General features: G+C 39.5%; 1 protein-coding gene across 3 annotated transcripts in view; it reads right to left on the bottom strand.

Annotated features, from left to right (window-relative positions):
* Positions 1 to 18,929, bottom strand: part of LOC5568644 — a 46,815-nt gene that overhangs the window by 9,037 nt on the left and 18,849 nt on the right. Inside the window, exon 2 of one of the 3 annotated variants that reach the window (XM_021844636.1) lies at positions 15,567 to 17,160. The exons of 1 other annotated variant lie outside the window; for it this stretch is intronic. In XM_021844636.1, the coding sequence (XP_021700328.1) occupies positions 15,935 to 17,152 (1,218 nt within the window). In that variant the 5' untranslated portion in view covers positions 17,153 to 17,160 and the 3' untranslated portion in view covers positions 15,567 to 15,934. Of the gene's footprint in view, positions 1 to 15,566; positions 17,179 to 18,929 lie in introns of those variants that run through there. One more of the 3 variants, XM_021844637.1, reaches the window with a different exon arrangement.

Raw genomic sequence — 18,929 nt, forward strand, 5'->3', positions numbered from 1 at the left:
TGCGCACTCGTGGAATGTAAAATTCTCGACGGACTTCGTTCACGCAGGTTTCGTGGCACTGATGCTGATAACGCTGATGCACGCTGGCCACGACGAGACGGGTGGTTGGATGATCTCGAGGGAGTACAATAGGATGCCGTTCACTTTCGTCCACGAAGTCACACTCTCCCAATCGACTGCTGATCCGCATCACTCCGTGGTCGTCGATGAACGGGTTCAGCTTGAATAGGCTACTCTTCTTCTTCAGCCGGTTTCCTGCTGCAACTACTGCTAACTCTTCGCCGTATACGTCTGCCTGGGCTTGCCGAAAAAGGAACGATTCCGCTGTAGAAAGTTCTTCTTGTGTGAGCGGTCCAAGAATCATTGGTTTTCTCTTTTGCTTGTGCCTGACGTTCCCAATGAAACGATGAACCAAGGCCGTCACCCGAAGCATACGTTGCCAAGACGAGAAGTTTTCTGCCTGTAGAATGGTACGAACTGTTCTTTCGATGTGGCCCAGAAAGTTCGCACGAAGTTCGATTATGGTTTCTTCGCCATTCAGCGAGGAAGATGGCCATTCACTTTTGGGCTTCCACAGGAACGGTGGACCGGTGAACCAACGGCTTGTTGGCTTAAGGTCTGGTCTGAACTTCCACTTTGTACCATCATCTGCAACGTTGTGTTTTGTGCCCAGCCATCTCCATTCAGTGATGTCTGTTGCCTCCAGTATTTCACCAACACGAAAGGCCACAAACTGAGAATATCGTCGGTGATCAGACTGAAGCCAACACATGACGTCTCGCGCGTCCGTCCAGAAATAGCGACGATCGATTTTAATGGAGTGTCCTTCCGCAATACTTCGAGCTAACCGTGTACCGACGACAGCTGCTTGAAACTCCAGACGAGGAATGGAGACGAACTTGAGAGGGGCAACCCTTGTCTTACTTCCGATGAGGGCGCATTCGACGTAGTCGTACACTTCGAAACGGAAATAGGACACAGCAGCAAAGCCGCTTTCACTGGAATCTACGAAGGTATGGAGTTCGATGGTAGCTTGATCGATTCTGGCTTCGTGTCGGAAGTAACAACGAGGTATTTTGACAGACTCCAGGTCGGGCAGTATGCGTAGCCAGGTCAGCCATTTCTCCAGATGCTTTTCTTCGATCGGATCGTCCCACCCGGTTTTCGCCCTCCAGATCTCTTGTAGCAAAACCTTCAGATACATCAGATAGTGTGCGATGAGTCCCAAGGGGTCGTAGATAGCCATCAGTGTACGTCCCGCTTGGTGGGATGTTTGGCGCCAGACAGAAGCTCTCGATTGCGATCCGTACAAAGCTTGTAACTGAAGACATCGGACGTCGTGTTCCACCACATGCCGAGAACCTTTTCCATGGCGAGCTCCGCATTCATCTCCATTGACTTTTCGGGCTTCGGATTCTCTCCGAGGGCCTCAAGTATCGCTGACGAATTTGATACCCAGTTCCTCATATGGAATCCACCTTGGAGGTGAATGTAGCGAACGTCATTCGCTAACTGGATTGCCTCCTCCTCTGTGTCAACGCTAGTCAACATATCGTCGACGTAGTGGCGACGGCAGATAGCATCGACAGCAACGGGATACTGGTTCTCGAATCGGGACGCGTTCTCGTTCAGGACGTACAGTGCTGTACTGGGTGAACACGTAGCGCCGAATGTTACTACCTGCATCACGTAATCACATGGCTCAGTTGTGTCCTCGCTAGCACACCACAGGATCCGTTGACTGTGTTCGTCTTCAGGTCGCATTCTGATCTGATGAAACATCTCGGCGACGTCGCCTCCAATGCCGATCAACCGCTCTCGAAACTTGTACAGTACTGGCGGCAGAGCGTTCAATTGATCTGGACCCTTCATCAGCACGGAATTGAGAGATACACCTCCTAGGGATGCAGCTGCATCGAGGACAATCCTTATCTTCCCCGGTTTGTTGTGATTGAATACTGGAAAGATCGGCAAATACCATGTTCGGTCTCCAGTCATACGACTTTCTTCTTGTGTCAGCTTACGAATGTATCCCTTTTGTTCGTAGTCCTCCATCTTCGCACGTAGTGTTTCAGCTAATCGGGCTCACGTTCCATCCTCTTGGTCAGACAACGGTGACGTCTCATCGCCATGGATCGGTTGTTAGGTAGACGTACATCGTCGTATTTCCAAAGTAGGCCGGCTTGGTACCTCCCGTCTTGAAAGGTCGTAACTTTGCGTAGCATTGCTAGGGCTCGTTCATCTTCCTTGGAAAGAAGCTGGTTTTTTGGGGCGCTGATTCCTAGACTATCGAGAGCGAAATAGTTTTTGACCGCTTCGTGTAGGCTCTCGTCCGTTCCATGAAAATGCGAGCAAATGTGGAAGCTGTGGGGAAGAACTGGTTGCACCGAATTATTCGCCGATGTATAAGTACCGTAAACCGTCCAACCAAGTCGTGTCTTCACTGCAACAGGTTCATCCAATTTTCCTTCGCGATCGTCCAAGACATGCATCACTCGAGCGTTGCTCACTCCGATCAAAATCTTCGGCTGGACGTTACTGTAGGGCTCAATCGGCAAACCCCTGAGGTGCGAGTACCTGTCAGCAAGGTTATCAGCAGGTAGAGATTGCGAGGGTAGCTTCAACTCCTTCACCGTGTAGACTTCGCGTAAAGTATGTTGACCGCTACCAGGATGTGTTCCGGAGACGTTCAAGGAAACTATAATCGCGTCCTTTCCATACCGACAGGTATCAGCTGTCCAGCGCAGACATAGGGGGCTCTTCTCGCCTTTCAGGTTCAGTTGTTTCGCCAAACTTTCCTCCATCAACGTCAGGGATGATCCACTGTCTAGGAACGCATGGGTGTGAAGCTCGATCCCATTGTTATAAAGCACAATCGGAATGTACTGAAACAGCACGGACTTGTTTCCTCCTCGATGTGTGTTGCATGATTCGACGTCTTGTAGCACTTGCTGGTGACCTTTAGCCTGGCTCTGGGAACCAGACGATGACGTTTCCGGCTTACCTTTAGTGTCGTTGTGCAGCAGCCGATGGTGCTTGTATTGGCATCCACTTTTCCCACATATTTTTGCTGATTTGCAGGGACCACGATGAATGGTTAGGCAGCTGCGGCACAGCTTGTGTTCTCGTAGTGCGTCCCAGCGAGCAGACAGACTGAAAGACAGGAACCGCTTACATTTCTCTATTGCAGCACAACTACCCTGGCAGACGAGACATCCAGCACTAGCGTCAAACTGCTTCGGCTTCGGAACTGTTTCTGTATGCGCATTTAAGAATCCATCCTCCTTTCTGCCCCGACGAGGTTTGTTGTCGACGACTCCCGGAAACTGTGGCATTGTTACGGTGCTTGCTGCTTCCGCCAACTTGTACAACCAGTCACTGAATTCAGATAACGTCGCTGAACGAAGAGACTGACGATGGGTTGCCCAATTCAGGCGAATCATGGGAGGAAGCCGCTCACTTAAACTGTGTAGTAGTGTGAGGTTGCATAGGTGCTCTTCTAGTTCACAAGCCTTGACTGTAGCCACCATGTTACGAACAGCTAAAGCGAAGTCGACGAGTGTCCCAAGACGATCTGCTTTGGGGGCAGGCAGACTGTTGATCTTCTGCAGCAACGAATGGACGATAATTTCCGGACGACCGAAAAGCATTTTCAGGGTAGCGATAACTTGATCCAGATTGCTAGGGTGCAACAGCTGACATTTTACTGCTTCCAATGCTTTCCCCTGCAGGCACTTCCGCAGTCGGACCATGTTCTCCTCCGCTGTAAATCCGCACAGGTGAGTCGTGTTCTCAAACGAGGCGAAAAATAGCGGCCACTCCTCTGGCTCACCGGAGAATGTAGGCAAGTCCTTCGGAACTGCATGACGAGCAGCGATCTGGCTTCTATTTAGCAGCGCCGTCCCTCCTACTGTGGTTGGGTCGTCGTGGAAAACCGAGGGGTAATACTCGGCTGCAGCGGGATGCGAATCGCCCGCAAAAGGGACGAAGGCAGAAGCTCGATTGCGTTGAGGGCCATTTGGATTAGAGAACTCAGGCAAGTTATGGCGCAAACGAGTCGGAGGTGGTGCGAACGACGAAGCAGTGGGGCGGAGAATGGAGGCAGGTAAATGAGAAGCGGGAAAATTTGGTTGCTGATTGGTCTGCCGCAAAGGGAATGTCGAAACATCCGGCCGAACATTAAGCATTGTCGGAATGATCGATGGATCATCCTGCCTTTCAGGATGCGAGATTGGAACGAACGGCGAAACATTCCCGTTCGATGGCATGGGTGGTGGGGGCAATCGATTGACACACACTGGTGATGAATGGCACACGGGGGGAACATCGACAACACGATTTGCTGGAACATTTCTACTGACACCTTGCGAATTTTCATTGTTTACGTTCGTTGGTATGTCCAGCAACAACTGAAACCTACGCCGCAAATATCTCTGCTCAATGGCTTCTTGCTGTTCCAGAAATTGGAGACGGAGGTCTGCTGGCAATCTTTCTACGAGATTCACTTCGTCCGGCACTTCTTCAGTCTCAACAATTGGCACTGATGCGGTTCGTGGAAGTGGGGTACGCGGAAGAGGTGTTGGTGGGGGCGGATTTTGTATCTGCGACGAACGAGGGCGAGGGGTTGGCATTCGCAGAGTTGGGATTGGCGGAACTGCTGTGGGCATAGCTGGCGGTGGCGGTGAAGACGACTGAATATGTGGCTCACCTGAATTTGATGCTGACGGTGTCGAAGATTGTGGCAGTTGTGGAGCCGGATCTGTAGCTGGGGAGCACTCCGGGCAGCTCCACGACCTGTTGGCCACGTCCGCGTTGACTCCGACGCACTCAAAATGGAACCATTGAGCGCAGTTGTCGCAACTCACCATATCGCACGTCTGCTGGATGCTTTCCTCCGGCACCCGATTCCGCCTTCGGCTCCTTCTGGGCATCTTTGATCGATCCGAGAAACGAAAATTTTAAGATGTTGCGGATGCAACAAGGGAAACGACTTCTCCGAAATTTTGAACCGTATATTTGTGGCGCAATTCCGAGCGCAGCGATTAAAATTTTCCTGTTACATAAAGTATCATTTAGACATAGTTTTTAGGTTAGTTTTCTTTTACTCACGTTTGTACATTTTCCTTTTTTCTTGCAACGAATCGATCAGTAGTGACCAGTGGTGTGGGAGTGAATAATCCTATTTTTGTACAAAAATTAGTCGTAGACTACTCATTTCTAGCTTTTAGTAATTTACCTTAGTTCACGAACTGTATTTGAGCGCGATTCTTCGCAGGCGACTGGAACAGATTTCCTAGTTTGCTAACCTATAATTTAGATTTTTCTCTTTAGATTTCTTTTCCACTTCTCATAAGCCAGAATGTTTCACATCTTACCACTTCACTTTAGATACCGATACAAATTAGTGTAAGCATAAATAGAAACTAGTATAACAAATAACTTTATAGAATTATAGAAACAATAACTTTATAGAACAACGAAAAAAGGCTAACTGTGACTAACTATAATGTGTTCACGCCCGATCTGTAGATTTGCCAATCCTTGTATATTCTTGTTGTCATCTCTGACATTTCTCCCATGTCATCGTTAACCGTCACACGTACGTCAGTTCCGCAGGCGCAAAGTACTTGAAACGACAGGTCAGCGTTCAATAAGTGCTGTAGACATCAGGTGCGGCGCAACACTTAAAGTGTACGCAACAGCACCTCTTAATCGAAATATTCTACAATCAATAAACATCCTCAACTGATTCCAATAACACTTTCTAGGGTGGAGCTTGCCAGGCTCCAGAAGTACCAATCAAGTGTCCAAATCAGCAATTTTCCATAAACTTCTACAGCACCTCTTAATCGACATATTCTACAATCAATACACATCCTCAACTGATTCCAATAACACTTTCTGGGTGTAATATACGAAGTATCCACAATTGCTGAATAGGAATATCTTGCATACAAGAAGGAAGTTTTTATGAATATGGCAATAAAGCACTGAACTGAAATTGTACCCTAACACTTACTAATTAATGATGAGCTCATCTATAATACGAACAATAAACTGACTTGAATTATGGCCGGCTAACTGATCAGACGTTTTATATTGATCGTCCCGAATATCACATCTAGTTTTTGAGATATTGACTGACGAAAATGCAAAATTTGGCTATTTCAGTCATCTTGCATGCAAGTTCGCCAGCTTGTATGGCAATTTATTCGCTCAATTTTCCACAGAATTCAAACTTCATGTGCACAACACTTATTATCAACAAAGTTCCTAAAACTTTCGATACTCAAAAGTTGTTTTTTGATGGTTTCGAAAAGTATTGTATTTTGCCATATAAGAGAAATGAAGAATTTTGTATGCAGATTGCAAGCATATTGGAAAAATCGATTTAACTAAATTTAATCAAGCAATTTAACTAAATTATATCTGATATGGAAGTTAAGGTCATATTTTGTATACTTGGTGGATTAGATCACAAAAAAAAATCGATAAATCATACTTTAAATTTCAAGTAAACTTCAAGGAAACCAGGGTTTTCTACAACTTTGACGACCTGTGGCTAAAAATTGTGACGTGCTGGAACATTTCTGAAAACGGCATCAGATTTAGCAAAACCAAATCTACTAGAGACGCATAATTTGATTCTTGAGACACGCAAAACTGTAATTTTTGTTACGCTGTGTAATCCTTACAACCAACTGGTTTGGTTTTACCAAAAACCAGGTTATTTGTTTTACAGATTAATTTTTACTTTCAAAATAAAATTATAGGTTGAATCGACAATGATAATATGTTGAAGCAAACTAAGATTTTGTTGGCATAGCATACACTGAAATGAAGTTTATTGTAGAAACTAAAAGTCGGTTGAAAATCGTTGGTGCAGTTCTTAATTCTACTATGGATTCGGTAGATTGTACAACAAAATTTGTTTGCTGTAGACTGATGCAAATTTTGAAGTTTTTACTCCCCTATCCTCGACTGAACACGAAGCTTTTCGCCCTCGAACAAGATTGGTCTTGATTCCATCGCTCTTCCCTCCGGAACATGCAACCAAATCAAAAGACCACACACTAGGGCGGTTCACATTTTAAAAATGTTTGAAAATCCAATCTTCCATGTCTTTCTTACCATTCTTACCATAAATATAGTGTTCTGTGAAATTTTTAGCGTTCTAGGTGGAGATTTGAAGGTGGCCTAAAGACAATGTAGGTTTATATGGAGAACTTTTGGAGATATTTTTAAAAATGTTCCAATCACGTTAGTACTAAAATGTTAGTACAAACTCATCATCCCATAGTGAAAACTTATTCTTCAAACGATAATAAAGAAATTTGCTGAAGAGAGCAATTCAAGCTGATGGATAGGAGAAGAGATACTCATGGGTTTGTTTGCTATTATTAAGCTTTTTCTGGAATTATAGCCCTGAAATCGTCTACAAAAATCCCAAACAAAATTAGCTCAAAATGAATTTGTTTATTCAGCAACATCTTTCATTACATTTCAAATATAAAACGGTTTTATATATTTCTACTGATGAAGGGAAATTACACTACATGTAACAAAAAAGGGATTATTTCTCAAATCAGAAGCTCTAAAGAGCTATTATTTTGTCATATTATCGTATGACACCGCAACTTAAAACGTAGCATTTAAAAAAAAATCGTCACAATAACAATAGTCCTCTTGTACCAAAACGTGTTTTGTTTATTTTGCTCGATAGGTAGACGATTTGACAGTTCAATAGGTACGCTTGGTTTTGGTCTTCGCGGAACTCTCTATTCATAGACTCTGGTGTAGATGTGGTTGTGAACCTTAGAGGAAAACAATATGCACTCTATCTCGAAAAACACCCAGAATCCGGGTGTAAATTTTTCAAATTGGGTGATATTTCCAAATGTATTATGATGAGTCTTGAAAGCGTGTGCAAATTTCTTTGAGGAAAACAAAAACAAACTGAGTATGTGTGTTAAAATGCCTCTAAGCTCTATGGCCAGGGCTGGTAGCAAAATGTGGTACCGAAAAAAGTTATTTAAGTGACAGATTTGAGAAATAAGTGGCTAAAAAGTGACTTTCGATTCTCGAAAAAGTGACTTGAAAATCAAAACGTGCACGCCAAACAAATCATTTATAGGTAAGTCAAATCATCAATCCAAATCGTCAAACCACTAGAGAGACGGCTAATTTAGCTGAGCATTAAGCATTTTCATAGGTAATCTATGGTAAATGCTTATTGAAACGAGTCTCGAAAGTAAGAACTTTTAAACCGCAAAAATGAAATATTTCCCATACAAAGTAGTGTCCGGAATTTGAAGCTGTTCGTAATATGAATCGAAACTGTATCACCAATGTACCACACGAAATTATTGCGACACCGAAAATGTCATGCCAATTTTCTTATAATGTTTAGAATCAAACCAAAATTTTAGGATAGTTTTAAACATATATTTCCTTCAAAAATCAAAAGAAAAGTTAATCGACTGGAGCCTTGAGTGTGAAATTGAAAGCATTTTCGCTTGATACCCTCCATCAAAGTCTTTACAGTGTCAACCGGTACCAGTTTCTCAGTTTTTTTCCATTTTCTTAACATGTCCTTCTCGTCTTTGACTGTCTTCTTGCTCTTCCGAAGTACCCGCTTCATTATTACCCAGTACTACTCCACCGGGCGCAGCTCCGGACAGTTTGGCGGATTCATGTCCTTTGGAACAAAATGGACAGAATTGGCCTCATACCACTCCAGGACACTTTTAGAATAGTGGCATGATGCCAAATCTGGCCAAAATAGCGGAGCTCCGTCGTGCTGCAACAAGAACGGCAAAAGGCGCTTCTCGAGGCACTTAGATTCGTAGATTTCGTCATTTACTGTGCCTTTTGTCACGAAAGGCTCACTCCTTAGTCCGCAAGAGCAGATGGCCTGCCAAATGAGATATTTGGAGGCAAAGTTCGACATTTTCTTCTTCTTAAATTTGTCGTCCACATCGAACTTGCTCTTGCTGGTGAAAAACTCCAACCCCGTAATTTGCCTAAAAACGGCTTTTATACGTTTCGTCGTCCATCACACAGCAGCCATATTTTGTCAGCATCTTCTAGTAGAGCTTCCGTTCCCGAGTTTTAGCCGTCGATTGTTGCCGCTCATTGCGGTTTGGGAAGTTCTGTACCTTGTATGTATGTAGTCCAGCTCTCTTCTTCGCATTCTGGACGTAGCTCTGCGACATGCCGATGTTTTTAGTCAAATCACGGCTTGAGACGTTGGGATTTGCTTTAATCATACGCTTCACCTTTCCCTCCGTCTATTTGTTCTCCGATCCCGGTTTTCTTCCAGCTCCTTTGCCGTGGTCCAACGTCAACCGCTCCTGAACACTCTGGAGACGGTTGAATTGTGAATGTTCAACATTTTTCCCAACTGCCGGTGCGACCAGTCAGGAAATTACAGGTGTTTGAAAAGAATTTGTTCTCTCGACTCGCGTTAGTTCACCTCAATTTTCGAATCGAAAAACACGACTTCGAGTTTGACAGCATGTGAACAATACAGATCAATGAGAAAGTGTGCAAAATTTGGTTGATTTTTACCCAACGGTAAAAAAGTTATGCCCTGTTGAATGTGTCGCAATAATTTCGTGTTCGCCCTTTATTTTGTTTTGTAATCTAAATTTTGATAAGAATTAAGGATATTTTGTTAAATAAAAAAAATTGTAATTTCAATTTGTTATTCAAACTCCCAAAAAATGTTATTTTAAAACAGCTAGAATTGAATTCATTGTAAATTGTGTAGATCCTAAAACTTTTCCATGACTTCAAGTCGATACAAATTTAAGATTTAGTTTAGAAAAATTATAAGCATACAGGTAAAATTCGTTCAATTATATAATTCACAGAATAAATATTTCTATTTTACTTCATTAGATTCCATTAAAAAGGCACGGTCTATAACTTTCACAGATAACGCTTCTACCTTATAAGCTAATATTTTGTGCAATTTTTGCATGCTGTAACTTTGTTTCCATATTAGCAATCGGCATGAAATTTTGGCAGTGAACTACAAATATACTCAATTTCATTATCACAAGATTTGAAAATTTTCACACTACCGGCTAAAAAGTTAAGCACCAGGTGAAATCGCTCAAATTAATAGAAGTTTTAATAATTCAAATATTCGCTGTATTTTGAGTTTTTGAATTTTTCTTTATTCATCGTTTCAACCATTTCCACTCAAGCTATAAATGTATAAACAAGCCAATTTCTAGAAAGATTCGCGAATCAGGCGAAACTGACAAAATGTACAAAATTTAAGAAAATATAGCGTTGGAATTGTAGCTCGAAAGTCTATTCACTGCACTTGAACTTTTCCCCTATCGATAATTTAACTATTCAAAAAACGCAAATTTGTAGAAGACGAAACTTCACCTCATGCCAAACCACACACTTTATTGATTACGCCTGTGTTTTTGTTTATCAAAGTGTGGGCGCATCTGAAATCGAAATCAAAACACGGCGAGAGTAAACGGCGACACTGCAAACAAAAAATAAACAAGACGTACATGTCGGGCTTAATTGAAACCAGAATGTAAAAACGGCGCAAAAGTAATAGGCGACACTGAAAATAATATCGATTACAGGCTCATAACATTGGGCGATACTGGCATCCTTGAGTACGTTTAAGGCGAAACCTTATAATATTTTTTTTTAGTACGAAATAGCCAGGGAAATTGTAGGAGATGTGTGTGGTATTGATGAGGATTTGAAAACTAGGTTTATGAAATGTGTATCAAAGTGGAAAGGTTAAAGTTTGAGTATATTTTTTTCCAATTGGGATTAAAAATTGCACATGAGAATTTCATTGATTATTTTCTCATTGTCATTGATTTGTCAGATAGGCCCTTATCGCGAATCCCTCTCGATTTGTTATAAAATTGTTGCTGAACAAAAATTTATAAAGGAAAAACTACTATTACAGGGTGTCGACTCAATTTTGAAAATAAAATTCCCTGACTTTCCCTGACCTTCCAGTCATTTTCCAGAAAAGTTCCAGACCACTGAGTTGATTAATTTGAACCGAAATAAGTTGAATTTTTACAAGAAGATACATATTCGTTATGTTATAGGTCGTATGAATAAACTGATCAAAAGCTTTTACTTTATTGAGATATATGTGCCTGCCAGATGACATTCTTGAACGTTTATTCAAGTTGATATGATAGAACTGAACAACTGAGAATCTATTTACTTTTCAAACTTGAAGATCCGTATGAACAAAGATGTTCTCGGCTAGTGAACTACCTTAGACCTAATTTAAAATTTTAGGCATGAACGAAAATTTTGGACTCCTTCCTGATTATAACTTTTTTATACAAGAGGCAACACTATTACGATCATCCACCATACTTTTTTTGTTGGAAGAAAGCTATCCTCAAATTTAACTATTTCTTTTTCCAGGCTAAATTCTAGACAATGCCATAGAACTTTCTTGGAGAATTGCTTCAACGAATTCCACATAGATTGCTCAGAAATTCTTCTTGATATTCTTAAGATATTTTTCCAGATATTCCTTCAATACTTCTCAATGAACTCTTGAAAGATTTCCTCCAGAAGTTCCTCATCTGCAAGATTCTGTAAAAATTGTTAGAGAATTTCTTTCAGTCTCAAATATTGCTAAAAATAGCATTTGGATTTCCTAGATTTATTTCAGGAATGCTTATATTAATATTTTTCAGGATAACATAATTCTTTTCCAAATTGTTTTCATTTTTTTTTCTTAGAATATCTATGATAATTCTTCACAATGATTCGTTACAGTTAATATTTTAGGATTTCGATATGAATTACCCCTAGTTTTTCTCTCCGAAAAAATATCTAAATATTCTTAACAGAATGCATTGCTTGAACAACCCAAGAAACAATTGTAGGCGATTAATAAACATGCCTGCTTAACTAAAGCTTTACAGCAGCCGTGGTAGTTGAACAAAAGTATAAGTTGTACTAAGTGATGATCAAATGTTGCATATAATGTTAGCAGCACTTTTGTTCCTCACTTTCATGGCATTTTAATAGCAAGTAGAACCAAAGTTGAAGCAACGTTGGTTGATAATTTAGTATGGTTGTCTAACATCCTCTTTATAATAATTGAAGATGTGCTGTTTCTCAAGATCCAGACTCTGTTGTTCCATATGCGACAAACATTTGAATAATAAGCTTTTACAATTTTTAGCAACACTTTTTTCGTCACTTTTTCAACAATACTTAAATGGGACAAAACGGCAGTGAAAATATGTTCACTTTGAAAAGCTTTGAATTCAACTTTTCAACAACCAGTAATATGAAAGCTCTTAAACATAGTTGTAGGTACATCGTTGTTCAAAACTTGTAGAAGTGTGGTACCGTAAGGACGCAATTCACCGCTCATTTAACAGCATTTCAACACATTGAATTCTGTCAAAAATCGGTTTTTCGATATTTTTCGCAACTTTTTGCGCCAGACGCAAGTTAAAACATTTGTTTTTGTAGGAAAGAAGTTGAAGGGTGAACAACGTATAATGGTACCGAATAAAATGTATGCCAATGATACATGTGTAGGGCGCCATTCACCGCTCATCCTAAGTATGAGGCTCTATATACACAACTAGTTGGAATTAATTTACTTTCTTTAGCTGCTTGTTATCTTTGTACTATAGTACAAGAACATATTAAATCGTGGCAGCTTAGAAGCATTTTTCGATCTGCCATAATAAAATCATTGCTCAACTCATGTTTACCGCCTTAAACAGCCTAAAATTATTTTTTATAAATAGTATATAATATTAAATCATATGAATTTAATTCTGATACAACCCATTCTGGTATACTAATACATGCTAATGACTTTTATTTCAGATTTTTCAAAATAATTCAATGAGCGGTGAATGGAGCATGAGCGGTGAATGGCGTCCTTACGGTAGTAACTATTATTACCGATTAAGATTAAAATTCTCAATCACAAGTATTGTTCAACTTCCCAAGAAACAATTACTTCCTTGAGAAAAGTTTCTGAGAGCTGTTTTATTGGTTGTTTAATAATTGTCTTGATAAAAAGAAAACTATTATTCAATCTTTATTCGCCCAGAAATGAAGAATCTATTCAATAATAAACCATTTGATTAACGTAATATAGTACTTGCTTATTCAATTACTTTACCTTGGCTGTTAAACACTAATAACATTATAAATAGACTCTACAATGTGTACTCAACAAGTAATCCACCAGTTATCCATCGATCATTCAGAAATGCTTGTTCAGCGTTTGTCTAACAGGGACTTATAACGAGTAATAACTAAATTGTGGAAGAAAAGTTGAAGAAGTCCTTATTGCTTATGATCACCGTCATTCCAAAAATAGCCGTTGTACAGTGTTAATTCAACAGCATGTTTTGATATGGTGATTATTCATCTGTTATTAAACTATAATAAAACTGATAGCTTGAATAAGTTTTACGTTTGAGACCATTTACAAACAATGTTCAACATTGATGTTTACATACACCGCAGGCAAGCAAAATACTTAGACAATGTTTAAACAACATATGTACGATAATTTGTTCGATTAGCTTTTTATATCTTTAAATACTGCTCTTTATCTGCTGTTCTACATAACCTTGGTTAGAGCAGTGGAGAAGCATGCGCCTGTAAATCGGAAGGTCCTGAGTTCGAGCCTCGACATGCCAACAATGTTTGATTATTTGAAATTTAATAATGAAGTGCTAAATTCCTGGGCATCCAGATATGAGTATTTGATGAAGTGCGCAAATAACTACCAATGTTTTTGCTGTTTCCATTATAAAATAAATGTTGACGAAACATCGAACAAACCTTTTTTTTTGTCCCTTTATACAATTAATTCTATAAATAAATGTGATGTCTAATTCAGTTGAACAAAACACTTAAAAAGACTGTGTTCAGCATGTGTTGTTGTTGAACTAATGCTGAACAAAGTCTACTATTTTGTACACTTGTTACCATGAGTAATAATGGCATCTACAACTTTTCTTCGACAATTTATAAATAACACGTCATGAAATCCTGTCAAACAAACGCCTAATAAGCATCTCTGGATGTTCGCTGTATACCTGGTGGATTAAATATTGAATAAACATTATAAACTCTACTTATAATGTTACTACTGTTTAACAGCCGAGGTAAGGTCATTGAATAAACATGTACTAAAATACGTTAATAAAATGGTTGTTGTTGAATAGATTCTCCATTTCTGGGCGAATAAGGCTTGAATAATAGTTTAATGTTAACTAAGTCAATCATTGAGCAACTAACAGCTTAATAAAACAGTCCCGAGAAACTTTTCTTAAAGCAAAAATTGTTTCTTGGGAATGCACTGATTAGATAAAAGGTTTCTAATCTTTCTCTTGTACTTGTCGTACCTTCAGCAATGCTCCGAGGAACTCTTCTAAGAATTCATCTACGAGTATCTCGCGAAATTCAAGCCTACTACTATTACCATTCCCAGCACTGGTCAATAGATTATCACGATTATTTCAAATGATATTCCTGAAATTTCTGCGTTTCAATGATTTTCTGAATTACTAAAAATAATCGAGCAACTTTGAGAATCATCCTCAGAATTTCTGGAGAATTTTCTGGGTCCTGGTTCCTTAGTCGAGTGGTTAGAGTCCATGGCTGCAAAGCAAAGCCATGCTGAAGGTGTATTGATTTAGCATGATCAATTACTTTGCAGACAATAAACTCGTTTGATGTTGTAGTATTGATATGTTTTCCCTGACCACAAGTGAAATTCCCTGATTTCCCTGATTCCCTGACATTCCCTGACTTTCCAGGTTTTTCCAGGTAGTCGACACCATGTATTATTTTAAGCGCTTTCACCTGTGTGAAAATTTTCACACATATTCGGAACACAACTGTAGATCAAGGAAAATTGAATATTTGGCCATTAGTCAATATTTCCAATTAAAATAATGCTAGAAGATCGAAAATGATTGAAATACTTCCGACTATGGGAGAACACATGGTTGACTTAAGCCTGTGTGAAATAGATATTTTTTTTGCATAAAAAATATAGGCTTAGGATCCGTCATTGATTTCGGAATTTACAAAAGCAGTTTTTTCGTTCAAAATCAAGTAAATTTACATGAAAATGTGTTAACAGTAATCTATTCTCCAACCGAAACACAGTGAACACACTTTCATCGATTAGTTTTCTGTTTTGAGTAGAAAAACTGCTCTTGCAGTTTCGATGATGACGATGATCACGATGACGGAGCGTTGATCGTTAATAGCTTGTTCTTCTGAGTTATACTATTAAAGTGGTTGATAGCACTAAGCTTTTCATATTTTGGACACTTTCATAATTCAAACTAAGTATGCTGTTTTACTCAAGAAAAGTAATCTGTAAGAAATTTCTTGACCCATCCAGCCAAGAAATTTCTTACAGATATCCCCATTTAAAATTACATTTCTTTTCAACTGCGTGCTGTGATAAAAATCCTAATTATTACCACGAACATTCATTTAATCCGGTCTTCTAGATATGTAGATATTTGTTGAGATGTGAATAAAATTGGGGATTTGTTTTACAGATGTCAATCTTTATTTATAACTTATGTGCATTCAGTGAATGTTTACATTGCTCAAGATTTTAAAACGATTGCAACACGTTTTAACATACAGTAATCAAAGGAATATAACAAGTAAAAGTATTCAATGTCAATATCATGGTAACAATACGTATTGACAAGTGAGAAGATGCTTAATGCTACTGCATTGCTAATCTTAAAAAAAAAAGAAAACAGAAATTTCTTAAAACTATGATTAACTGAAACTGTTGAAATACATAAACAAAAGAAAAAAAAAACAAATCAATTCAGAGAGGAATTTTGTGCATAGATCTCGTTGATTCGAAAAGAACAACTTCATCCCGAAAATCATTGTGGACTCAATCGACTCGCGCCCCGTTATTTTCTACAGGTTGTTTGTAGAACATGCTCCATACAAGAGATTCATCTGCCTTTACCAGATCATGTGCGATAGGTCCGAACATGTGCAAAAGAGGCTGCAAGCCCTCGCCCTTCCATTTGATTTCAAACCTGTACTTGCTAAACGGGCTGCACTTGAGCTCTGGGAAGAAAATGTTCACTTTGTGCGCATTGCGTTGCGTTAAATCGTACATTACAACAGCGGTCCTTGATACGCTTGCCCCATAGTCGATATAAAACGGGCAGATTTTCAGCTCCAACTCAATGTTTCCCGTTGCATTCTGGTCGATTGATTTTGTAGAATCCGGGTTCCGTTTGAAAAAAACTGTAATGCCTGTCAATACGATGTTTTTCAGGAAGTACATACTTGATTCATAACGGTGTTCCGCAGTATCCGGTGCAGAGCTGTTTAGCTTTCCGGCCTCCGTCTCCTTGACCCTCATGCTTTTATAGAACTTCGCTTCTTCACCTTTGAAGAGCGGATCCTTCCTCATCTGAATAGAGTTTAGCAGCTCGTTTGCGACAGGCTCATCTATTTGATTGGACGAGATCCAACATTTGATCGCTTTTTTCAGCTCTGATTTGGTGCAGTTCATTTTTTCATCTGAAAGCACCATTTGAACGATGGACAATGGCATCGTACGGAACGCATCAAAGAAGAGCAGTTCGTTGGCAATGTCTGTGACGTATGCTTTGCAATGTACCACCACTTCATTTAATTCACGTTCCACAGCCATTAAGAAAATGCTCCAAATTTGCTGTTCCCATTTGCCGAGGTTCTTTGTTATCCATTTAGAATAACTTTGTTTGACTTTCGTGTCCATCTCAAGCATCTTTGCAATTGAATAGAACTTGATGCCATCTTCCAAAGTCATATTGGAAAGTGTTTCATCAAATCCGTGGTACATGAACTTCAAACATTTTTGAAAGATCGAATATGGCACCCCTACAAGCCGGATCTCCAGCCGATTGTCGTCGCTTGAATTATCGCAGAACGCTTTCTGGAAGTAGCCCGACATTACTGCCAGCACGAGTCGGTGAGCCTGAACGGCAACCGTTTCCTCGATGTTGTTTGGAGATTTTTCATCATTATCTACAACGATCGTAACATCGCTGAGGGATCGATCGTCGAATAGGTCTTTCACGAAGAGGGGAAATCCAGCGTTAATATGTTGCATTGTAGAAGCTGAAAGAATGTATAATTCTTTAAACATAAAATGTCGTTATAAAATGCTTTATATTACTATTGTATTGTGTCTTTACTAGCTAGTCTCATTAGTCTGATTAACATTCTTGAATGATATGCATAATTGGAACAGGAATACAAGAGCATTTAGTAATAGGTCGTCGGAAGTAATAGGATAATTAATGAACTGTTGGTTGGTAAATGCTGGGCATGGCGTACCATTGGTACCTTGCGTACCTAGAGGAATAAAATAGACTCCTTTGTGTGGTCCTTAGTCTCCTGCCCAGCAACTCCTATCCACGTCTGTACTCCATGTTAGGACCGGCTCACAACACCGTCTCTTCCCCATGTCAGGGCGGCTGACTATCGTCCGAGTGCCAGAAAAGGGTGTTGGTGGCCCTGCAAGCCAGCCGTAAACAAATCAAGCAACGAATAATCAACGAGAGAACACGAACCGGGACAATCGGCGAAGACCACAGCGACGTAAAGCAACTATAGCGATTGGAAGCTCGGTACGTGGAATTGTAAATATCTCAACCTCATCGGGCGCACGGATTAGGCATCGTACCATTGCAGGGAGTGTGTTGGAGGGATCATTGGTGTGAACGTTTAGAGGTAACCATAGCATCTACCAGAGTTGCGGCAACACACACAATCCGGGAACAGCTTTTATAGAGCGATTTGTAGCTAGCCTCCAAAAAGGCGATATGCAGAGGCGCGTGATCGGGTGGTGGCCGATCAATGAGAGAATGTGCAAGTTGAGGATCAAAAGCCGGTTTTTCATAAGGAACAGTCAGGGCTGGTAGCAAAAAGTATTTCCGAAAAAAGGTATTTTAGTGACCAGATTTGGGAAATAAGTGACTAAATAGTGACTTCCGATCATTGAAAAAGTGACTAAAAGTGACTTGAAAATCAAAACGTAATCAGTTTTATTTCAGTTCTTTTACACTGTTTTACGATGAAAAAGGGAATATCCAACATGATCTACTGTAGGTAATAAGTCTAGTTGAGTACCAAATTTGGAAATTACTATAAATTTCAAGATATTGTCAACATTTTTTTTGAACTAAAAAGTTAACATTTACACAAATAAACATGTTTTAGCAGATTTTCAATCATTTTTAAATTTTAGAAATATGTTTTGAAAAAAGATCACCGTTTGTGTATTTTATATCACCTAAGTATTTGGTTAGTAATGTAAATTTTAATAAGAATTTGGCATATTTGTGAAGTTAAAATTTTTAATTTCACTCCCAAAAAAATGACATCTTAAAAACCGTTTGAATTAAACTTTTCCATGACTTGAAGTCGATAAGAATTTAAGATTTAATCAAGAAAATTATAGACATATAGACGAGGTTTGATCAAATTAATGTAATACACACAGGATACTTTCTACTTAGCTTTATTGGATTCTACTTTAAAGCTTATCTAATAAGATTAATATTTTGTGTAATTAGATCAAGATTAGCCATTAATCAAAGTTTCAAATTAAAAATGATGGTAGATGATCGAATATGATTGAAATACTGCTTAAGGCTAAGTAGCCCGTCATTCGTTTAGGCAACAATGATGACTTTTCAGCTTGCATTTCAAAGTGATAAAGCTCAGTCTTGATAGTTTATATTGACTTGAATATTTATCACTGTACGCGCTAACATGCATAAAGTATGCTGATACTTTTTCAGCTGTTTCAAAACCAACTGATTTTCTTTGATTCGGAAACGTGAGATTTCAATGACGGTCACAAATTTCAATGACGGTCTACT

This window comes from Aedes aegypti, chromosome 2 (assembly GCF_002204515.2).
Source record: "Aedes aegypti strain LVP_AGWG chromosome 2, AaegL5.0 Primary Assembly, whole genome shotgun sequence".
NCBI lineage: Eukaryota > Metazoa > Arthropoda > Insecta > Diptera > Culicidae > Aedes > Aedes aegypti.